Source organism: Clarias gariepinus, chromosome 12 (assembly GCF_024256425.1).
Source record: "Clarias gariepinus isolate MV-2021 ecotype Netherlands chromosome 12, CGAR_prim_01v2, whole genome shotgun sequence".
Taxonomy (NCBI): Eukaryota; Metazoa; Chordata; class Actinopteri; order Siluriformes; family Clariidae; genus Clarias; species Clarias gariepinus.
The window spans coordinates 8,421,931-8,447,500 of NC_071111.1; the positions used below are offsets into that span (position 1 = coordinate 8,421,931).

At 39.8% G+C, this 25,570-nt stretch overlaps 1 protein-coding gene across 1 annotated transcript in view; it reads right to left on the reverse strand.

The window, feature by feature from the left end:
- Nucleotides 1-993: 993 nt before the first annotated feature.
- ninj2 (ninjurin 2) overlaps nucleotides 994-25,570 on the reverse strand; it is a 53,081-nt gene continuing 28,504 nt past the window's right edge. The window contains exons 3-5 of the mRNA XM_053508752.1: nucleotides 2,138-2,339; nucleotides 1,490-1,659; nucleotides 994-1,391 (exon numbers count right to left, since the gene is read on the reverse strand). Coding sequence (XP_053364727.1) covers nucleotides 1,511-1,659; nucleotides 2,138-2,339 — 351 coding nt within the window. The 3' untranslated portion in view covers nucleotides 994-1,391; nucleotides 1,490-1,510. The remainder of the gene's footprint in view (nucleotides 1,392-1,489; nucleotides 1,660-2,137; nucleotides 2,340-25,570) is intronic.

The window sequence follows — 25,570 nt, forward strand, 5'->3', positions numbered from 1 at the left end:
GACAGTGTACACTGCATACACCAACACGAGCTGTAACGCTGACTTACTTTACTGCTCTATAAAACAGTGACAGTAGTGAATTCTCTCTCTCTCTCTCTCTCTCTGGAACTCTAAGACAGCAATGTTACAGTCAGATTGGGTCAGATTTACATCCTGACAACATACCGTACTTTACCAACTAATATTAATTGTACAGTAACTGTAGAAGCACAAAGCATGGACAAAAACTGAGAGATAAATCTTTTTCCAATATTTAAAAAAAATTTATTTGACTGAGAAATGTTTTAGAATTTGCTTTTTTACTTCTTTTTTACTTTTTTATCAGCACAGCTCAGATTCTAATAACACAGTCGAGTGTGACTTTATTTGATTAAAAAAAAGAAAAACACTTTTTCATTAATAAGGTTAGCAATGATTTTACACAAAACCTGAATCAAGAATTAGTTGAAATAGATTTCAGTACTGAAATTTTTTGATGCAAGAGGATATCAAAGAGTTGCGCGCCACAGATCAGGTTGCTTTCGCCGCACGTCCTCCATCATACACCTTAAAACCTACTGTAGTCGTAAAATTCACTATTGACGTGACGATCTGGCCCCTGGGGAAGAACTCTCAATGCTTGATGCAGAGAATATTGAAAATAAGCACGCACTTGGTCGAGCTGCTGACCTGCCTTGCGTTTTTCAGTCAGCCTGGGGATGAACTTGGCAGCAACACGGCGCATGTTCAAATCGCACGTGAGGATCGCCTGGTATGACACACCGACTATGGCAATGACAATTATCATGCAAAAGTTGATGAATGGTTTTCGTCATTTTGAGCTCGTAATCACTTTATAGGCATCGCCATAAACTTGCCGAAGTTTATTTTAAATTGTCCAATTCATACAGAATTTCTCGTTCACACTTTGTTTTAACTTGCTGTCCATGATAAAATGGCAGATGTGGTAATGCGGTAATGCACATGGTGAGAATAGCACCAGTTGCACAGCTCCTGATGTACGGAAGACAATGTCATTTGGCACACTGACTTATGAAGCTCCCTGTGAATGTGCGTGCAGCCTTGTGCTGCCATCTGCTGGCGTGTTACAGAACTACACTCAAAACTTTTTGATACCAGCTCGCACAAATTTCTGGTAAAATACAAAGCAAAATGAGATTTTAATGTTTAGGTAAAAAAATAAGTAAATTCATTTATTTAAATTATGCTTAAATTAACAAGGTAAATGAAATGCTTCATTATTCATAACATAGAAAATATCTTATAAAGCATTATCTATAGCAAACAGTAATAAACATAGCACAAGAAGGTGACTTATTTATTATTAGTTATTATTATTAGCATAATATTTATTTAAAATGTCTTGTGCAGGCTTCCAGATGATCGATCTCCTGCAACCAGACAACACACATAGCAGACTGTTTGTTAAGCTGTAATACAGTACAACATTTTCATTACCAGATGTAAATATGAACCTGTAATATCCGACCTCCAGTCTGTAATCTGTGCATCAGTGCTGAGGGTAGAGGCCGGACTTCTGCACGCCGAATGCGGTGATGAAGATGTTAATGATGACGGTGAGGAACACCAGGGCGGTCGCTATGTTATTCATTACATCCAGCTTTCTTTGATTGGCGACGATATTGATATCTTTACGTGCTGGTGGGAGAGAAAAAGAAGCAGTAAGTTAATTGAAGGAATGCAAGCAACTCCTTCTACCTGAACAGTTCCATTGGAATGGTTTTTGTTTGTTAAGCCACACAGTGACCTATAAATCATTTAAGCATAAAAGCATCTAACGTAAGGCATGAATCAGTGAGAAACATGTGCAGAAGATGCTGAATTCTGAGCGGTTGGAAGAGACGAGAGGGGAAATGAGGTTGCTGCTGAGGTTGTTATAAAAAACAACAACACGTTTTTAAATTGTATTTCTAGCTACATTTCACTACATTGCATCTCTCAGAGTAAAATAATTGTTCTCATTTCTTTAACTTACTCTACATCATTTTGTGTAATTTAATATGAAGAAACACTTCAAGAGGGCACAAGACTTGTAGACAGTATTGCATGAAAAAATCTTGCATTTTGCTTCATAGCTGGAAACAAAACAAACAAACATTAATACTGCATTGCTCACCCATGAGGATGAAGAAAACCCCAGCGAGCATTTGGAAGAAAAGCGAGACTGAGATGAGCACGATCACGGGCAGGTAGTACTTGAACCCGGGCCCTTGTTCCAGCGCGGCTTTCAGCTGAGAAGCGTTGGCCATGAGCAGGGCCACGTCCAGCATGCTTTCAGCCACCGTCTTCTTAGTGGCGTAGTGGTTCAAGTTGAGACGCTGCAAGAGAGGGAAATACCGCGTGACTTTTGGACTGAAATAGATAATAAATTCCTCTTCTTTGTCTTTCGGCTGTTCCCTTTCAGGGGTCGCCACAGCGAATCATCTGCCTCCATCTAACCCTATCCTCTGCATCCTCTTCTCTCACACCAACAACCTTCATGTCCTCTCTCACTGCATCCATAAATTTCCTCTTTGGTCTTCCTCTAGACCTCCTGCCTGGCAGTTCCAAACTCAGCATCCTTCTACCGATATATTCACAATCTCTCCTCTGAACGTGTCCAAACCACCTCAATCTGGCCTCTCTGACTTTATCTCCAAAACATCTAACATGTGTTGTCCCTCTGATGAACTCATTCTTGATCCTATCCATCCTTGTCACTCCCAACGAGAACCTCAATATCTTCAGCTCTGCTACCTCCAACTCTGCCTGAAATAGATAATAAATCTTCAGTTATATTTAATTGATAGAACCAGTTTGGACTCCCATTCAACTAAAAGTCTCAATGTAATAAACTCATCAGGGCTTCATAGACATCATTAGGAACGGCTGGCCGATGACAGTTCAAAAGTGTAATGCATTTCTTGACTTATCATTAAACCGAGGATCTTAAAACAACACTAATTCAGCCCTTCAAATTGAGTAAGGCTATAAATAAATATCAATGTGCATCCTGCTTACAATTTCCACTGTCCGAAATGTCATGGAAAACCAGCAATCGAGGAGAGCCATAGAAGTCAGTGTCGGATCTGAAAGACAGAGGAATCTCTCTGATAGAACGGCACAAGAGCGGTGGTGCTGGTTCTACTCTGATCTGCGTGGGAGAGTCATTAGAAGTAAAGCTCATCTGTAAACTAATCAGAAAAGTCGTAGGCATCTGATAGATGAACCTGAGACATTTTTGGAAGAAAGTGCCCTATGGTACAGTAGATGTAAAAAAAGACAAAATGAACATTTTATTATATCTATCACACTGATCCATGTTCCCACTACATCCTCCAAAAATTTTCATTGAACACAGCAAGAACTTGCGCAACTTGTCAGGAACGCAGAAGAAAAGACATACTCTACTACTGTCTTCCTTGACATGGAATCCTGGTGAGGACGTGATCAAAGCAGGACACAGGAAGAACGAAATGAGGACGTAATCATAGTGGCATTGACCAGTTAATGATGTACTGTAACTAATACCTCTTAGGGATTTCATAGACGTACTACAAGCATGCCACAGACTGGAAACACTGGAGTTGTGACTGAGTTGTTGCTACGTCAATGGAGTTCTAACAACTCTGGAAATTGTGTGCAAAGACTTTGATTTGTTATGGACCGAAATAAGCTTTTGACTATGTGACCATGTATATTTGTAAATATGTAATGGTCACAGTGTAAGGATCAAGTCAGAGCTAAGCTGTAAATTTGGAAGCGGTTACCGAGCCCATTTTGTAATAAATCTTTTCGTTCAAGTGTTTTTCCGAGTCTAAACCGGTGAGTATATTTTTGTATTTTTGCGTTTTCACGTCAGATTAAGTGTTGAATATGTTAAAAGAACAGCAGTGCCTTTCAAAGCTGGTTCAATAGAAAAATGGCCACAAAAAGGTTCTGTTCAAAGTATCTTGTTTGTTTTCACTTTCAGTTTTAGTTACATGAATTATTACTAGCAATTTTACTTAAAGCATGGTGGTCTGTGTTTTTTTTCCATTTTCCCTTCATAAGAAACTACAGTGCAGCACCCACTGTGCACAGTTTGGAGTCAGCTTTAGAATAAGAAATACCAGTTTTATCATTAGCTACCAGAAGGGGGCGACAGAAACTGTGGAAAAGGTTCTTTTAATCTCACACCACCATTGTACCCTGCTCATGAAGCTCTGACCTTGGTTGACCTGATAAGTGACTATGACAGGTTGTGTATCCAAACACAAACAAGTATTCTCATTTCTTCACATTTCTTCTTTTCGTACAAGAAAGAAAGAAAAAAAAAACAATGAATATCTCTTCTTTAATGTCTTAAAGCCAGGTCTACGCTGTCGCTATTAGTTTCTAGGGCCACATCATTCCATTGGCAGTTACTTAATGAACATATTTATTTTGTACTTCACAGCTTATTTTGTGACTTTGAGTATTTCATAATAAATTATTTAATATATTAATTATATAATAAATCAGATTTTAACTCCTTTTCTTACATTTATATTAGTATTATTCATGCAGCATATTTACTTATTATAATATTTATGTACATTTTAATTTTATTTTTAGCTTAAATGTTTTCAAGCTGTAAGAGGAAAAAAAAGGTCTTCTTTCTGAAGAAAACCTCCATAGATGTGATAATCTGGTCATTCAGTACATTCAGGTGGTCAGCTGACTTCATTTTATTGCCCCATAACGTTACTGAGTCTAGACCTGAGTAACTGATCAACCCCAGATCATAACACTGTCTCCAGAGGCTTGTACAGTGGACACTATGCATGATGGGTACATCGCTTCATACACTTCCCTTCTTACCCTGACACGCCCATCACTCTGGGATAGGGTCAGTCTGGATTTATTTCCATCGCTCCAAAAATCAAATCTTTATGCTTTCTAGCAAACAAGCTTTTTTGATGAGTCTCATTAACAAGTGGTTCTTACAGACACACAGCTGTTTAGTCCCAATCCTGTGAGTTCTCAACACATTGTGTGTGTATTTAAATGCTCTTACTGTCTTTTACTGTTGATTTTTTTTACCATGCAATTTCACCATGTGTTTAAGTGCTCACCATGCAAAATTTCAAATCTTCTTCGTTGTTTTCTTTGCATGATGCTGTCCAATAATTTGACCCTTCTGAAATGATGACTTTATTTTGCCAGGCATTGTATAAACACGTACGTCTCAACTTACCTGACCTATATGAAATTCTGCCTCATCTTATGTTTGACTAACATGACACTCACCAGTCAATGTGCGTTTTTCCCCCCTACTGTCACTTGGGAAAGTTATACAGTGGGTGATCCAAGCAGGCTCACAGCTCACGGTTGTTTCGGTTACAATCTATATTACATACCCATCCAACAGAGACTGAAAGGTTTTCCTCTAAGTTCTCCAGTTTTCTGCCAGCAGGTGGATTGGCTGGAAATTGCCCCTATATATAAATCTGTGTGTATAGTACATGGTGCCATGGGATGGACTGGTATTCCACTAATTGTGTACTCACACCCACTTCACAGTGACCCTGGCCAGGATAAAGCAATATAAATTACTAAATATTTAAACAAAGTAACTAATCTTGAAAGCTTTTAAATGAAAATAACTTTATTTCATGCCACCAGCAGATGGCAGCACTACTTTCTTTTTAAATCCTTCTTGTCATCAGTAAATATTATCATTGCTGCGTATAAGGTGTAACGTCATGTGGGCTTGGAGCCTATCCCAGGGAACTGAAGGCACAAGATGGGTTTACCCTGATGGTCACACATCACACATATAGGCAATTGGAAAATGCCAATCCACCTAAACTTTGGAGGAAACTGGAGTACGTGGAGAAAACCCGCCAAGAATAAGAAGAAACTCCACAGACAAATGTAGAGAGTGAGATTCAAACCTACAATCCTGGAGGCGCGACACGACAGTGTTCCCTCTCATACAGTAAATAAACTCTTTGGATCACTTTTGGTATGTCCTGACCACTGCAGAGCAGGAACATCCCATAAAAACTGCATCAACTGGGTCAGAATAAGTCCAAAGCTGCAGCTTTTGTGGGACGTACGTCCCAGACTACAGTGGTCAGGACATACCAAAAGAGATTCAAAAAAAGGAAAACCTGTGTACTGGTGACAGGATCATGGGTGGCCCATGTGGTCCGATCCAATAGAGGAGCTACTGTAGCTCAAATTGATGCAAAAGTTAATGCTGGTTCTCATAGAAAGCTATCAGGACACATAGTTCATTACTGTTTTCGCGGCAAAGATCAGGACCTACCCAATATTAGGTGGGTAGTCATAATTTTATGGCTTCATTTTTTTTAAAGTCCTTCTTTTTCTAAGCATGATCCCTCACAGACGTGCAGACAGTCTCCGTGATAACGTCTAGACCGTAAGCGTCTATCTTTTCAAAATATGACCTTCGGGTGTTTGATTAGTAAAACGAAATAACAAAGCAGAATAATGTCTAACTTCAAGAAATCTTCCATTCTTCTCCGTCTCCAAACCAAATGTTCATCCATGCATGACATGTTCCTGGTAAAAATGAATAAATAAATAAAAATGGCAGAGCTTGAAACCAGAGCCACAAATTACGCTCTAGAGAAAGCAGAACTAGACACATTTCCAAACATCACACACGCCACGTCTCTCAACCCTTTTTTTCCCTCTCTGCACTTCTACCCCCCATAAAATAAACACCACAGGAGAGCTCAGGAGTGTTTTACAGAGGCACTTCATACGGCAGGCCTACAGGAAGTCCTCCTCCCCGTCTGCTAATTGGTTGAGAAACCGTCCAATGGCGAGCGAGAGCAGTTAAAGGAGGGTTCACTCAAACCCGAGATTTGTAGGTTTGTACTTTTTTTTTTTTCCGGCTTTGTTTTCTTTTGTGCTTCACCACGTCTAGGGTGGATGGGCAGAGGAGAAGGGCATCTGTGGATATGTGCTAAGATTAAAGTGCAGGAAAAGCAGGAACATGAAAACAGAGAGAGGGTTTGTTATCTGACAAAACAGGAGCGAGACAGAAAAAAAGAGATGAAGATGAACCGAGGAATCCCGTTACATGTATCACACGCTGTGGGAAAATGACCCTAAATACCATAACCTTCATTTTACCCCAGGGAGAGGATTAGTAATTTAAAGGAAAACAGGAAACGCTCTCATCATCAGAGATTCTATTTAGCTGTGGGTTTCCTGTCGTCACTGTCTCCGTCGTGATAATAAGAACAGATAGTTTGCATTATTAGATTACTTCTGCACAGACGTTGTCTTAATATACTGATTCAGTAGGTCACGCTGTTTTAAACCCCACGGCTCACGAATGATCCCTCGCGCTGCATCTAAAGATCCATTACTAATATGAGTGCAAAAGTTTGTGTACCCATAGGACAGAATACAGAAATACAGAACTGAATGTAATTCACATCCAGACAATCGATGTTTATAAAAGTAAGAAGTAAAAGTCTATTAAACAATAATCATAAGGATTTGTTTTTTCTTGTGGCTGTTACCACAGAGGGTTTGAACCTGGGACCTTCCGATCAGTAGTTCAACACCTTAACCACGGAGGTAACCTTGCATTTATATATATACATATATATTTGGTATGTACTGTATCATCAGACATCTATATATGCATATTTGTATATCGCTTATATTAGAACATCTTGACGCGTCTCATCCACTGCACAGTGCTTGTTTGTACAGTTATACTCACTCACTTGGAAGTCAATCCCTGGAGACTAAGGGGACGAGGCGGGGTGCACCCTGGACACTAAGACTAATTTGGGAATGCCAATTAGACTAATGTACACAGTTACAGTTATACCAAATGTGGGCTGAATAATGACGCATACGCCACGTTTCAGTTATTTATTTGTAAAAAATGTTTGGAAGCATGTATGAATTTCATTCCACTTCGTACACCACTTTGTATTGGTCTTTCACGTGGAATTCCAATGAAATTAATTCATGTTTGTGGCTGTAATGTGACAAAATGTGGAAAAGTTCAAGGGGGCCGAATACTTTTGCAAGCCACTGTATTTTAGACATTAGTTAGTTAGATAGATAGATAGATAGATAGATAGATAGATAGATAGATAGATAATTTTTTTCATTTTCAATTCCTTGAAATTCCCTTATTCCTTCCATAAATTATGGGGAGTACAAACTTCTACACTAAAATGTTCCTCACTAACCAACAAAGTCAAGAGTCCTACCGTTTTCTACACGAGTCTTCACCAAGATTTGTCTTTTAAATTAAATGAAATTATGCTTTGAAAAATCATCTCATATACGCTTGGCTAAAAATATTGGCACCCCACAGCAGTACCAAGATGATCCACTGGGGGGTTGCAAAACCTCAGCAGGAAAAACACTTGTACTGTAGTTAAAAAAAACAAAACAAAAATAAGGTCTGTAGTCACTGGCTCAGGGCCCTGCTGTGTTCCACAGACATGTGCTGTATCTATTAATCTCATGTTTCTATACTCTGAAGAATTTAAGGCATTCAGCTTCGAGCCTGAGACGAAGTTATACTTTTTAAGCAACTAATCTACTCATGCGTCATGTTAGTTTATTGATTCAGGTCTTCAGAAACATCTGAAACATTCCTGCCCGTTTTATTCACTGACCGCGTGATCAGATGCTGACAAAAACTGAACCGGCAGTTTATCATCAGAAAACGAGAGAAATGCAGCAAAGATGTGTTTTTGTCAGAGTCCCGTGACGTTAGCTCACATTTTCCTATTGTGCTCTGGAGCAAAGCATCCTCCTTCGACATTGCTCTATCTCTTTTCTATGTTTGTTAGAAATTAGATATGAAATTATGTGATTCCAATTTCTCTTAATCTTTACCTTTAGTTAGGCAAAGCGATGAGATTTATTAGAAATTTTCAGAATGCTGCAAAAAGTATCCTGAAATTTAGTGAATTTACAAGCAGTGCTCAAGTCAAACCGGGACTTTTGATTGTGCAGAATAACAGAACACAGTTATGAGAGTAAAAACTCCCTTTATTTCTCCATATAATCCCCGGCTACACTAAAGTCTGCCTGAAGAAACAGACTGCCTGATTCACATCTGGCCCCCCAGGAACTCCTTTAATGGCTCAAACATGTGGAAATGTCTGTATGGAGGACGTGGCGATTATTCCCAGTGAATGATTGTGTGTACAGTTCACACACACACAGACGTCTCTTCTGCAAGTTGTTGACAAGTTATACGTCAATTTTTTCACGGATGGTACGACTGCAGTGGAGGATCCGGGACCGTCATTCATGAACATACGGCTTTCTTTAGATCAAATGCAAGAGTCTCATCACCGTACTGCGCTTAAGGTCTTTTGTCAATGGGTTTAATGTAATGGGTTTTACTGTTCCATTTCCCAGAAATGTCATCACAAGTCCCAGTTGGGCTTTGTATAAAGCATTTTATGTGGAATGTTCAGTGATGATATTGCGACATGAGTGAATAAGTCTGTAATACAGTCGTACCAAAGTAAGTCGCTGCTCCACCTTATTTAAGGAATTCGGGGATGGAGTCGCAGCTGTGCCGTATGCCGTTTGTGGCCGCAGGCTCCCTAAAGACCCAACTGATCTCCCTTTTGTTGAAAGCCAAGGACAGAAATGTTGCTCTTTTGCCAGGTGGTAACAGACCCTGAATTCATTACATAGCGAGTCAAGAGCTTAGGATTTTCTTATGAACATGATATGAAGGACTACAGCACTCTAACGAGCACTGTTCCTAAAGAAGGCAGAGGAAAATAGCACTTTAGAGCAATAACGGATTAAACAATTCATGTACTTGTAAAGGTGAGTGAAACGAAAATGAGAAAGTGGAGAATAAATTTAAATGTTTAATTAAAAAAAAAAAAATTCCAGACCCTTGTTCAGAGCCGGAACACTCGCTTTCAGTGGAATGGAGGATATGTACAGTAATTAAAACACACACACACACACACACACACAATTTGCCAAAATGCGATGCTAATGCAATGCAAAATATAATTGGATTCCTTCTCCTGCTTGATCAACTTTATAATAAAGCTAATTACACTGCCTGGCCACCATTTCAGAAAGATCAAACAAACAGCATCAAGCAAAGATAAATTTTAAATTTAAATGACTGGCACTGAGTTAAGAACGCTTTAACGCACTATGATAAACCTGGAAGGATAGATCGAGCTGAACCAAAGTCATGACTGGACATCACATGGTGAAGTTGCATGGTAAAAAAATTATAACCAGAGCTATGTTAGATAGTGAAAGTAAAAATATTTCCACACACACACACACACACACACACTCCAGCACTCACAGGATTGGGACTAAACAGCTGTGTGTCCTTAAGAAATATTGAGACACTTCAGTTTATTTGGATGCCTTTTTAGCTGTTACTATAGAAATGATGATGTAACGTAATAAATTGCAGATGCTAGTTCTGCCAGAAATGCTGTGTGAAAAAAAAACAGGATTTGAGAATCCAACAGTCCTGTGGTGCGCTCACTCATCGTCTCCACCATTTTAACCCGTAGACATGGTCATGGCCTATCCCAGGAGACGTAGGGTACGAGGAGAGGTACAACCTGGAGAGTGTGGCAATTCATCGCAGGACACACACACACACACACAAACACACACACACATTGACGCATTATGTGCAACGCCTATTATCCTAATCTGCATGTCTTTGGATTGGGAGAGAAAAACCGGAGAACCCGGAGAAAACCCACCAAGCACGGGGAGAACATGTCAACTCCATGCACACAGACCCCGCGGCGGGAATCAAACTCAGCCCCCTTGTACACAAACACATTCTCGCCTAGAGGCAATTTGTTGCAACCGTTTCATTTACCGGCAGGGTTTTGGTATGTGAGGAAACCAGAGAACTCAGATGAATCACATGAAGACACAAAGAAATTAAATAAATTAATACATAAAAACCAGTCGGCTTGGAGCCGTGAGACAGCACTGTGTGTTTTTTTATTTATTGTATTGGCACACTTACACTCTTACCTTTATATGGAAACACCCCTCACCGCCTCGAGAGAGTAACAGCACTCAACGTCTTCCTGTAACGTGTACAAGAATGAATGCTGTCTTGCAGGTACAAAGTATTCTTTATTTTATAAAAAGAAAATCTAAAAATTGTGACGGCCACTTGTAAAAGTTTGAATTTGAATTATATAATCCAGTGGTTTAGTTTTAGTATCAGTTGTAGTCACGTTTTATGTTTTATGTGGCACCACAGTCCTGCAGTTTCATTTTACTTGTGTATTAGTGTACTGGATCTGCTTTACATGGTTGAAATGACAATAAAAAGCTGGTATGACTTAACCTGAAGAAATATTTTTGGCAAGCATTTTGCAGACACCCTTATCCAGAGCAACTTATCTCATTTTTAACCACATTTTACGGTTAAAGGCCTTGCTTAAGGACCCAATTGTGGCAACTCGGTTGTACTAGGATTTGAACCCAGGACCTTCTGACCCACAATCCAATGCCATAACCACTGAGCCACCCCCCCCCTGTTTCCCAGTCAGACTTTCAGTAGACTGTTCTTGCATGCAATCCACTTTTCTCACCACGCACACCCAGTTTGATTTGTTTTTGCTCTCATCGCACCAAAACACATGATTCTGATTTTATGTTATGTCTTCTAGCAATGTGTTTCTCTCATATTTCCGTCATCCAAGCCTAAACAGCCTGTTTTAATTATTGTAATGTTTAATAGTTTATTTTAAAACTTGAGACTTCCAGGAAACAGTGGATCTATTCCTCTGCATGGTGTCCAAACTTAAAACTAAAAACTCCTTTTATTTCTCTACATAATCCCCTGCTACACTAACGCACTTATCCCAGTGTTGCACTAGTGCTTGGACACCATCAAAAATGCTGGCCTCCCAGGAACTCCTTTAATAATTAATTAGAATGTAGAAATGGTTCTCGGCTTTTGTTCGGATGTATGGCCTTCTTTACAACGTTTCAACCGTTCAAATGTTGGCTAAGAGTCTCATCACGGTACTGTGAATGTCATGACGTCTTCTGTAAATGTCAATCGCTTTTTTTACGCCTTCATCCGTGAGAATTTCCATCACAAGTCCCGGTTTGACTTGAACGCCCCCGTGTAATTCAAGCACAAGCGAACAATTTCCAAAATACTGTACATGTTGTTGCACGCCGAACGTTAAAGACAGCGAAGCCTTTTAAAACTGCCAGTTCTTCAACAAAATTTCCCTCTTCGTCGCGATTGCGCAACGTCAGGAATGAAGATCTGAAAGCTTTCTCAAATCTCCGAAAGAATGACAAGTGTTTGCAGGTAAATAGAAGTTGTCAGTCACTGAACCCGGGGATTCAGTAGCGTACACATGAGTAACAATGGCCTGATTATTTTACAAGCTCAGACCTACAGAGCTGGAATACACACGGTATACAAAGACACTCAGAGTAAGGAGAAATCCGCAGCGTTCACATGTTACGGTTTTGACATGTTGGCCTTCTTGACACCGGGGTAAAATAAGCCTGACGTCTGAATAATAGTTTTCCGAGTATTCTCGCTCTAAACAATTATCTGATTTACGGGGAAGAGCTTGCTTTGCCCTGTTAGAGGCCCGTAAAAAAAAAAAAAAAAATGGAGCTCTTTCATCTTTAAAAGCCCGTAGAGTCGTCGCTGCTGCTGTGATGTTGTGTTGTAGCTGCAGGATTGCCTCAGAGTGCCGGGTAGAAGCAGATCAGACGGTATTTGTGATGACAGTTGCTATAAACATGGCCTTCTCTTCATACCAAACAGAGGGGAGGAAACGGGGTGGAGAGGAGGTGAACTGACATGCCCCTTACTTTCCCTCTGAGGCTCCTTCTGCAGCTGTTGTTGCCCAGTGTATTAACACACACTCTTGCACACATTCACACATTTTCATTATGACACTGATGTGCATGACATTCGCACGGCTTTTGCTGTTTTTTGTGCAATGCATTCCTGTATACGCCCAAAGCAAAGCACTCCTACAAATAATGTCACCTGTGCAGATTTCCTGGTATCCTGGTATACAGTGGGGCAAAAAAGTATTTAGTCAGCCACCAGTTGCTTAAGTTTTCCCACTTAAAAAAGTTCGAGAGGCCTGTAATTTTCAAAATAAGACCAAAAAAATCCCATTGTAGGATTTTTAAAGAATTTATTTGCAGATTATGGTTGAAAAGGTCAAACATTTTCTGTAAGTCTTCACAAGGTTTTCACACACTGTTGCTGGTATTTTGGCCCATTCCTCCATACAGATCTCATCTAGAGCAGTGATGTTTTGGGGCTGTTGCTGGGCAACAACTTCCTCCAAAGATTTTCAATGGGGTTGAGATCTGGAGACTGGCTAGGCCACTCCAGGACCTTAAAATGTTTCTTACGAAGCCACTCCTTCGTTGCCCGGGCGGTGTGTTTGGGATCATTGTCGTACTGAAAGACCCAGCCACGTTTCATCTTCAATGCTCTCGTTGATGGAAGGAGGTTTTTACTTAAAATCTCACGATACATGGCCCCATTCATACTTTCATTTACACGGATCAGTCGTCTTGGTCCCTTTGCAGAAAAACAGCCCCAGAGCATGATGTTTCCACCCCCATGCTTCACAGTAGGTATGGTGTTCTTTGGATGCAACTTAGCAACAAGTTTGGTTTCATCTGACCATACAACATTCTTCCAATCCACTTCTGGATCATCCAAATGCTCTCCTGCAAACTTTAGACAGGCCTGGACATGTACTGGCTTAAGCAGGGGGACACGTCTGGCGCTGCAGGATTTGAGTCCCTGGCGGCGCAGTGTGTTACTGATGGTAGCCTTTGTTACTTTGGTCCAGCTCTCTGCAGGTCATTCACTCGGTCCCCCCGTGTGGCTCTGGGATTTTTGCTCACAGTTCTTGTGATCTTTTTAACCCCATGGGGTGAGATCTTGCATGGAGCCCCAGATCGAGGAGGATTATCAGTGGTCTTGTATGTCTTCCATTTTCTAATACTTGCTCCCACAGTTGATTTCTTCACACCAAGCTGCTTAGCTATTGCAGATTCAGTCTTCCCAGCCTGGTGCAGGCCTACAATTTTGTTTCTGATGTCCTTTGACAGCTCTTTGGTCTTGGCCGTAGTGGAGTTTGGAGTGTGACGGGTGTCTTCTATACTGATAACAGATGCCATTAATACAGGTAATGAGTGGAGGACAGAGGAGCCTCTTAAAGAAGTAAATCTTGCTTGTTTGTAGGTAAGCAAACACTTATTTTACTAAGGAATTTACCAATTAATTAATTAAAAATCCTACAATGTGATTTTCTGGATTTTTTTTCCCTTATTCTGTCTCCAATAGTTGAGGTATACTTATGATGAAAATTACAGGCCTCTCTCATCTTTTTAATTGGGAGAACTTGCACATTTAGTGGCTGACTAAATACTTTTTTGACTAACTGTATATGTGTGTGTGTGTGTGTGTGTGTGTGTTTTGGGGGTGCTATTTCCTGCTTCTGCTCCAAAAAAGCAAATCTGCTTGTTGTTGAGGATTGAGTATGTGTTCGGAGTGCGGTTGGCCTCATTTGAATGCGTCACGCGGTTGTGGCTGTATCTCCAGATGCTCTGGGATATGTCTGTGTGTGTGTGTGTGTGTGTGTGTGTGTGTGTGTGTGTGTGTGTGTGTCTGTGTATGTGTGTGTGTGTGTGTGTGTGTTTGTGTTGAGAATCGCTTTGGAGTACCGCCTTGGGATGTCGCATATGTGACGATGAGCTTATAGACTACAGTAAAAACACTACACTAAAAACACCACACACACACACACACACACTTTTTAAAAACATAATGCAGTTTTCCTTTTAGGGACCCGACAAATGTCCTCACAAGATCAAATCTTTTAGATCTCTACATCCTTGTGAGATTTTTAGGTTCCCACCAAGACATAAACACACACACACACACACACACACACTCACACACGGCGTGGCTCTCTTAAAATTTTCAAGTATATTTGTGTGTATACAGAATTATTGGCACCCTTCCACGGTGCAATAAAATGGACATGAATGATGGTATAATATAAACATCGGGCAGAATAATATCAAATTTTTACTCAAACCGTTAAAGACACCGCTTACACAAGAACACTGTACTGTAAAGAACGGCTTTGTAACAATTTCCAACCTAGCAAATTGCTAAGAAGGATGCAAGGCACCAAACTTCTCTGTTTAACTCTTTACTTATACTTCTTTACAATAAAACATTGCACCAAAAGAAATCCTGAACTTCATTAAGCATTTTTGAAACTACATCTGGTTTTATACTGGTTCCTCTGAGACACAAAAATTCAATATTTTATCACGGCATGCAAGTAAAATCCTCTAAATCCAATGTATAATCTATAGTGCAACATTGGCACATCGTGTCTGGTGATTCAGAGGTCCACTGGAAGACTGATAGCATCATGAAATCTGAAACAACCAGGACATTTCATCTCAAACTCCTTAATGCCTTTGGCAGAAGGTCAGAGACCAGACACTGTGTTACGTTTCCGTCCAACTTATCCTAATGCAAATAACAGAATAAAGCAGATTCCTACACTTGGGTCGCACATTTGGGGACCCATGGCCATGTATACAATGTATACAAAAATATTTGGCACAAAAACATTTTGGGACACTTTCGAAACATTCTTGGTGAATTCTACATAAAAAAAAAGTGGTTTAATAATTTAATGCATTTAAATGTCAAAAATGTATCTGAACATTATGTAAGGGCGGGTTAATCTAATGTCTTCATTTGAGAACGTGACATTCTCCTGCTCTGCACATCGACCGTGAAGTTTAATCGACTCACATCCACTGTGAGAATAATGTATGTAATCAGAGCCAAATTCCACAACCATCGCTTCATGCAAAAATGTTCAGCTAAAACTCATGTGAAGCTTCTGCAGTAACACGGACCTAAACCGAGTTGGTAGGTTTTAAAGTTATGCTGTATTCTCTACAGGAGTTTGTATGTTCTCCCCGTGCTTGGTGGGTTTCCTCCGGGTACTCCGGTTTCCTCCCACAGTCCAAAGACATGCAGATTAGGTTAACTGGCGTTCCCAAATTGCCTATGGTGTGTGAATGAGCACGTGAGTATGTGTTTGTGATAAAGTGATGTAGACGATTCTGACAAACTAGCTGTATGGCTGACTGGATCTGGCTGAACTGTGGAATGTATTTTTGCATGGAACAAGGGTTTTAGAATTAGGCCCTGATTGCTTTACACTGTACTTTGCATTCCATTTCACAAAGTTCACAGTGGGTATGCAGAACAAGAACATTTATAACATCCAATGTCCTTATATGCACCTCAATTTTGATTTAAGACAGACTTTAAAAAAAAAACAAACAAACCCTGAGCTATCCCTTTCTGTACAATTTATTCGGATGTAAAAAGAAAAAAGTGAGATGAAAGGACAAGAACTTCAAACTGTTTCTTTAGGTTTTTGGGTTACTTTGATAAAGGGCAAATTTTACATCTACCGGAATATGGAAATGACATCACGAAAATGTAGAACTCAAACTAAAAATGAGCGTATTATTATTATTATTATGGTCACAGCAGAAAACACATAATCATGTGTATCTGTGCTATTTCCTTGCCTATGTGACCCATTAAAAAAAATTTTTTAGTTATATTTAGTTTATATATAGTAGGTTAAAAGTAACTTTACCATAATGCCTATTTTGTGCTGAAAAATATATTGGAAGCCCTTCTGTATATAGAGTATGTTCTTTAAAAAACAGCCAAACAAATAATAACTAAAATGCTCTAAGCTTTATTACAGTGGAAATATTTCTAAGATACAAAATGTACATTTTTCAATGATATCAGTCTTAAGAATTTAGGCATTTTAAACTCTGTGATTTGAATTAGCACGCTGAATTTATTTATTTATTTTCCGCTCTGTGTGTATCATTAGCCACTTTACAGGAAGCGTCATGCTGGTTATTCTCCCTAGAGGACGCATCCCTGAACGAGTCCATCATGATTGTCAATAACTGTAGTGCTGACTGCTGGACTCAACACTATACATATACAGTAACTGAGTGCGTTTGTATATACAAGACCAAAAAGGATAATGGATGGCAAAGGAACCTTTCATGGTACGAACATTTATGCTTTTAGAGTAATCCTTAGGCCTCCCCCGAGTTCCAAAAGCACTCTATCTACTGTGTGAGTGTGAGTCTGAATGTGTGTGTGCAAACCCTTACTACTCCTCTCGTGTTACACTACAGATTGCATTACGCACTACTCTGAAAAGCTGGAATATGGAGATTATTATATCTAATAATGTAAGAGAGTGAGTGAGCTCATGACCTCATGCTGACCTGTCAACATGTCTGTAAACCCTCATTCCACTCTCTAGTTGACAAGAATCTACTGTAGCACGCCCAGCGGCCCGATGAGCCGTCCTGGGTGATTCCAGATGTGTTTGTGATATGATCCGGATATGGAAATGGGATGTGAATCGTGTCACAGATATCGCCGTGACATTTTTAGAGGCTGGATTTGGTTGGATGATTTAACTCTGGAAGTGAATCCTCTGGGGAAAGGATCAGCTGTGTATACTTATATTATACTCTTCTACATACAGTATAAGACCTGTACAGATTATTAGGTAACACTCTTACTATAATGTTAATGTTTATACTATAATATGTTACTTTATGATAATTATAGTTGCTGTGATATTTACTGTATATGAGCTACATTATGATGCGCTCACATCAGGTTTTAATACAATTCATAAGTGTATCAGTTATACACACACACACACACACTGATTACAAGTACGAGTGCGAGTCAAAAATGATCTGTACTCTGGCTGTAGAATTTATTTCACTCAACTTTTGGTAAAGACAAATACGTCATTTTTCGATATAATCTCTTTGCTTTTCAATACACTTTATCCATCTGTCAACAAGCTTTTGTCTAAAAAATAAAATAAAATTAGGCTGGGCCCCTGAGTTGCACGGTGCTGGATTATGAAATGCAAATGTATTACACTCTAAAGCTGTCTTTATTGCACTTTGTGACTTATCAGCATGAAAGATTGTACGTAGTGTTGATTTGAATAATAGCACACAGGAGGGAGTGCTGTTGTACTGAATATCAGCATGTACAGTATATGGTAGAGACAAAGTGTTGTTTAAGATGACATAACGTTGTCAGGTGTGTTTTCTTGCTGAAAGAAGAACGTGCTTCTGGGTAAGCAGATGCTCTCCCCCATGCAACACCTGTTAACACGGATTAAAGTTAAACATCCCAGTGCTGTTGTGGTTTATTATCACCACCCGTGGAATGTCTCTCGTCCAATCAGATTGCTCGGTCGGAACTAGCGCTTGTATAATACATACTGCATCACCGATACTAAATAAAACCAACAACATGTTTATTTGGCAAATAAAAGCTGAAATAATCATAACAGTTGCTTAAATTATATAAAAAATGTGCATAGATTTCTCTTTAATTAAGGCAAATAAAACTGTATGGTTAGAATGTTATTTCAAAGAATGTTTTTTTTTACCTTCTCTTAATAATTCACCAGTATTTTTATAACAAAAGTAGTAATAATATGTACAGTGCGTGTAAACATAACAAATACAGTCACAGGTCATCACTGAAAGTGTTACCCAGTTTTGTTTTCGTTATTATTCCGATTGTCTTTTTTTCGCTGTCCTGCAGTCTAGCACTGCTGGCAAACAAGTCCGTCATTTTCCTCACAGCAGGCCGCGATGTTCAACACCCATCCAGAGAGCCCGTCCAGCTGTGAACCCATGTTTAAAACACACACATACAGCTCCAGTTTTCTTTTCCAGCGCCATCCAATCACCTCATATCACTCATTATCCTTTTTCCCCCTCTCTCTCATTCTATATCTCCCCAGAGTTCACTCTGTTTTCTTTCCTCTAATCACATGTCCTCAGACGAGCTGGACTCAGATGAACTAGCTGCACGTACTGTATACACTCAGTATTGGAACAGCAAGGGCAATTATTTAAATTTTGCTATAACATGAAGACACGCTTTGACTTTGAGATCAAAAGATGAATTCGCGACGATAGATAATTTCAGCTTTCAGCAACTGAGATTGTTAAACATGACACATTTGGTGGAAGACCACCCTATATGTAGGCTCCACCCTAAATGTGATAAAAATAAATTAATCTATCTGGTGAAACAGTGACTTAGTGGTTAGCACCAACAGTGTCCAGGTTCGATTCCCACCTCGGGTCTGTGTGCATGGAGTTTGCACATGGTGGGTTTCCTCTGGGTACTCCGATTTCATGTTTTGATCCCGAACCCTATGTCGTCTTTGTCAGTCTGTATTACCGTTCCAATACTTTTGGACTTGTATACATGTCTGTCTCTGGCACAGTTATCACAAAGTACCTGACAGTGATGTGAACTTGACATTAATGATAAGACCGATAAGCCTGCAGTGTATTCTTTGTAAAATGGCTTTTTCCTTTGGACCGTTTCACATCTACGTCAACCTGGTTGTGGTAAGGTTCCAGACTTCCTGGTGTCAACATATTTATGGTCCCAAAATCTCTCTCTCTCTCTCACACACACATACACAGCGAGGATGATACATGATTATAGGCTCGTCCCTGAAACTCAAGGTCTAATACACTAAATCAGATTTGAAACGAAAGTGTGATATAATTGTGTTTTATCGCCTCCATTGCAAGCTATGTCTAATATATCTTTTAGATGAATCTGTTCCTGGCCTACGTGGTGTGAATATCAGGGTGTGTTCTGAATAACAGAGCTGGGTGGATCGGTCCTGAATGGAAGAGGAACAGCCGCAGTGCTGGTGGTATTGGAATTGGAAAGCACCCGAATGCTCGACTGCTTGAGTCATTGGTCCTGTGGCCCAGTGGGCTGGAATGCCTTTCAGTCTGGATACAATTAAAACCAGAAATACGAGAATGCATTCCTACTCCTCCAGCCAACCACCATGGGGGGCAGTGCTCTGTAGACCTCAGCAGCGCTGGTGTGTGTGCGTGTGTGTGTGTGTGTGTGTGTGAGAGAGAGAGAGAGAGAGAGAGAGAGAGGAAGAGAGAGAGAGCACTCTTAGAGCTAAATTTCTGCACAAAGAAGCGGTATCGGATTACCTCCTGATCCATCACTTTACTCAGAAAGGCATCAGATCCCATTTGAATCTGAAGTGCAGATCAGCAAACTTAGTCAGTTTCACACTTACCGCAGCATTGCATCTAAAACATCATTCCTCAATGAATATATATATATTTATATACATTATACTGTGCTATGTGAGATTTTTGCATGCTGGAATAAGTCCCAGGTTGATACAGTACTGAGTTTGCCCTGAGGGGGGCGTAAGCTTCAGGCTGGATGTATAACATGTGCACTTAACTCAGTCTCAAGTTTTAAAAGGGTAGGAAAAATCTCTCTCTTTCGCACACACACACACACGCACACACACACACACACACAATATATAACATTATATTGTATTTTGTTTGTATAAAACAGTTTTATGTAACTATACAGAAAAAATCTCAAACATGTCAAATATGTTGGTTTATCCTTACAGCTGCTTTTATTCACCCTAATGAGTGTTGAAGCATCAGACAACTGTTCATTTTCTATCTACAAGCACAACTCGACATGGGACAACACGACAAAATGTGACATTTTCTCAACTTTGTGGATTTTAAGTATAATGCAGTGAAAGAGCATATGATTGACTCAACTTATTCTTTAGACCACTCATACAGTATGATGGGTACAGTACATTTTTTTTAAATGTTTTTTTACTTTATTAAATATTACAATAAACTTTCGATCCGTTTAAAAAGTTCATGCCGTGGGCTGTTTAGCATTTTGCCTACTAGCTCGTCTTCATGTACGAATCTGAGGTGCAAGGTGACAGTGCTGACCACTAAGCCACTGTGCCACCTTCATTACCTTTCGGGGTGCCAATACAGTGTTTGAAAGAAAACTATTAGTGTGTGCACATCTAGAATACCACACATTGCATTTATTTTTTATTTTATTAATTGCGTTTTGGAAATTGCAAATTTTGGATTAGCACTGATTAGCTTGGCACTGATCTGATTAGCTTATACAATTAGCACTGTTACACTTATACACAGATACAGTTTAGAGAAACTACTGTTCCTTAAAGCTAGAAAAAACAAGGTACAACGGAAACAATGCTGTACATTCAACATACTTATATATCATTGTGCCTTTTGCTAACATTGAACCAACACCTAAGTGTCCCATCTTGGTTTATATGCCACTAAAAACAGAAAATGTGTGTGTGCTGTTCTTTCATTTGACGGAATCTTTCACTGGAATTCGAACATTATGAACGTGCCATTGGTCTTCTTTTCTCTTTCCTGCTATTCCTAGAAACAGCATTAAAAAAAAGACACACTTTATTATGCATGGTCCTGTGATGCACAGAAATTCACAAATTAATTGAACAGAATAAAAAAACTCCATTGTGACTCTTTTTTTGTTGTTGCAGACTTTCTGACAGATGAGCCTCGTTTCAAAGCCTTTCACTTTCCACTATAAAGGCAGCGAAGTGTAATACATATAAGCAGTAGCTCGTCAATAAAACACACAAAATCTGGAGTTGGTTCTCATAGATGTAATTTGATCCAGAGGCGATTTGATAGTTAATGATTTTTTTGAACATCTGACACTTTTTAATGCTGCTTTCTTGTTTTAAAGCCTGAAGTACTGAAGTGCTTGCTCCATTGCACGCACAGGACACTGGGTTCAATCATCATAAACTCACACCAGTCAGGCGGGTTTTGGCTACAGAGGCACCAGTAATGAGGTAAAGGCCACTAAGCCAGACTGAGTAATAAATCGACATCATGTCATCCCATTTTCCAGCCCACGCCTGTTATACACAACTCACTCCTCGATACAGTCATGTGCCAGCTTCCAAACTACCGACGTGATATCCGGAGGGCAGCAGCTGACCCGCGCGATCATTTTTTTTTCAGGAGACCCAAATATGTCATCCATGAGGAGAATGAGCAACAAATGAGGAACAAATGTTGTCTAAAGAGGATCAAACCAAGGGCACATCTTTCCTCGTTCTCTTCTCATAACTCTGCAAACAGGAGTGTGATGGAACAGCCACCAGCTCATGCTTCACATGTCATCCTATACAACGCAGTTGCTTTTACAATGTGTGTTTTTTTTCTCTTACTATAATGGTTTTAACAAAAGTTGGACCAAACTATCAGTGTCAGTGTTGAATAAAGTGTCGCCGCCTGTTCCGGATTTCCAAGGACTGCATTTTTTCAACAATCTGTCCTGGAAAACATATCACATTTCCAATAAAACCTATAATTCTGCTTTTTATATTTAATATACAGCTATATTTTATAAATCTAATCGGTCAAAACTTGGTATTGGTGCCAAAAAATGTCTCCCCTAGGTGAAAAGTGAATTTTCACGTAAGAGATGGAGATCATATAACGCCATTTTTTTTTTATAATACTTAATGCTTCTTATTTCCTGAGCCATGCTCCTTTTGTAAATATGCTACATGTTTATATTTTTATTAGATAAAAAGAAACATTTGCTAAATACAGTTTCATGGCCTTTTATGTCTGTTGTGTCAGTTACTTTTTTGAATTCAAATCTTTCAACGATCTTAACTGTCAGTCAGATGGAACTTGGCCAATTTAGATTTCACATGAAGAGACATAAACCTGAAAAAGCGTAACATTCAAAAAGGCAAAGATATTGCAAGATGAATTTGACATGGTTACGGACACTACAGATCATTTGCTTTTTACCCATAAAAAAAAAATTAAGCTACAGTTTTAAAGATTATACTGTATGCTTTTAGAGGCTTACACCTATTTAAGTATAAATAAAAAAATATAAATAATTTGCAGTTTAAATGAATATTGATTAATTTTTTTGATTGTTTGAACAGTGAAACACTGAAAATCGCCATTTTCGAGGCACATATAATACAATTTCTCCAAAACAGCTGAAGTTTGCAACTTTAAATTTTTAGGGAAGCGAGATTGGATTGGTCACTTCCATGTTGCATAAACTTCAGAAGTAGCTTCTTTGGCCACACACATTTTCTCTATTATATGTATAACATTAAATATAAAAATCAGCCCCAGTACTGTGCTTTGGCTGACTGTATGTTGCATAACTATCATACAAGCAACCCAGCAACCCATGACTTGTTGTCATGACAATAAACACAAACAAATGCCCCGATTCTCAAAAAAAGCTGCTCAACAAAAAGTTACACCAATCTTTATCTCTCGAAAAATGGCGCACTAGAAAAATCTTTGCCCTAACATCAGGAGTTGATTGGTTTAAATCCTGTTGAAATCATCAAGAGCCAACAAGGCTGGCTTCATGTGTCTCGGAGGAAGCCACATGTCTGGGTGTTAGGCTTCACCTGCTGGTGTATGTTAGTGGAGAGCTTGCTGGTGGATCGAGGAGGAGGAGGAGGAGGAGAAAAGGCTATTATATACCCAGTAAAACTCAATAAACCTCAATTTATGGGACCAAGTGAGTACAAACCACACACATGATGGCATGCATATAAAGATGTCCAGTCCAATTATCATCCCAAAATATCTGTCCATCTTTCAAAAAAAAAAAAACCTATTGGGATCACCACCGCCAGCAACCCATCAGGCATTGCTTTTGTATGAGGCATCTTAGCATGCGATACCGCTCCGGGGCTTTCCTGTCTTTCATGGAGAAGCCCCCCGCTGGTTTCTCCGCCTACTGCACACTGCCTTTCCTTCCTTCCACTTTTTCTGGGAGAGGTCAAGAGACGAACTCTGTCCCTAGAGCCCAGCAATGGACCAAACTATAGTTGGCGAACTCACTTCAGGAAACTCCTGAACCACTAGAGAGTTTAAAAAAAGGGAGGGCAGGAGCGAGAAACAGCAGCGTGCCAACCACCCGAACCTGAGCAAGACAGGATACAAAGAGAGGTGTGTAGAGTATGTGCCAGATAGAGTGTTCAGTCAAGCAAGTGTCTTGTTGAAAGACAAGAAATGCCATACATGCCTAGAGTTTATATATGTCCTAAGCTATCGTATGCTTACTATCAGGGAACAGATGAATGAGCAAGAAGAAAAAAAACATAGTGTAAGGGATTTATTGTACATTTTAACATTGAAAATGGCCATGCCAGGATTAAAAAGAATGTTTTTTGCAAGTACAAGTCTAGAATTTCAGTAAAAACTTGATTAAAAGACAAATCTAATGAATCAGTACCTAATGTAATAATTCCTCTGATACACCAAAGCTACAAAAGTTACATTCTGAATATAATTTCTCTCAACACATACATATATTAAAAAAAATAATCACAAATCACACCATCATACAAAACAGTCTCAATTAGAGGTGAGGGTCGAGGTCTAGCTCTGAGATCATCACCGAGATGTGAAGGATGTACCGCTGCTGTGACCTTGCGTTCAACTCTGTTCGGCTAGAGATGTTTCAAAGTCACAGATAACCTTAAATCAACATCGGGCAGAGAAGCCAGACGTGTCGCAGTCGCAGTCACACATGTCCGTGGCTCAAAGTTTCAGTTTCCTTTCAGCTGTTACTTTTTAACCGGCTTATCGAGGCCTGCTGTTTTCTCAGCCTGGTGTAACATGTTGCGTGGACGTGCTGCGAGCTCTTGCACATGAGCTCTCTCTATCTTTCATGTTTTTTCTTTCCGGTGGAATGTTCTCTCCCCAGGTCAGAAATACGCGTGTGACATATTTCACCCTGTCCCATCCTGACCTGTGCACCTGACCTTTAACTCTGTCCAAAAATGGGAGTTCACGCTGGAACATGTTTCTGCTGGCTTTTAGCCTGAAACACTTCGGTGATGTAAAACAATTGAGACGGACAAGCGTGGAGTCGGTCGGCTCGCTAAGAAACGTCACTTTAACCAGGAAGGAGGCGGGGTGTTGGACTGCAGACATTCGGAGCACTGCAGATGTTCGGACACTCACACACTCTAAAAGATAAAATAGATGTTCCAACCCCGGTTTCCACAAATGTCATTGAATTTATCTGGAAAAGCCTTTGACAAGTAAAAATCATAATAAAAAATCTATTTGTACCTACTAATGTAAAAAAAAAAAAAAAGTCCATTCTGTTCAAGTCTTGTCTTGTGTGCTCATTTCTGACGATTATCATAAATACCAAAAGCAGTCAGCGAAAAAAATCCTTTTTTCTTCAGGAAAAAAGCTGGCACCTCCACGGTTGAGGGGTTGATCCCCGCCTCGGGGTCTGTGTTGCATGTTCTCCCCGTGCTTGGTAGGTTTCCCCTAGGTACTCTGGTTTCCTCCCACAGTCCAAAGACATGCAGATTAGGAGGATCATTAGTGTTCCCAAATTTTCGGTAGTGTTTGAGTGGTTGTATGCCCTGTGATAGTTTGGCACCCCATCCAGATAGTTTGGCACCCCATCCACCCCATCCCCACCTAGTGCCCTGAGTTCCCGGGATATGTTCCAGGCTTCCTGTGCCCCCCTACAGGATAA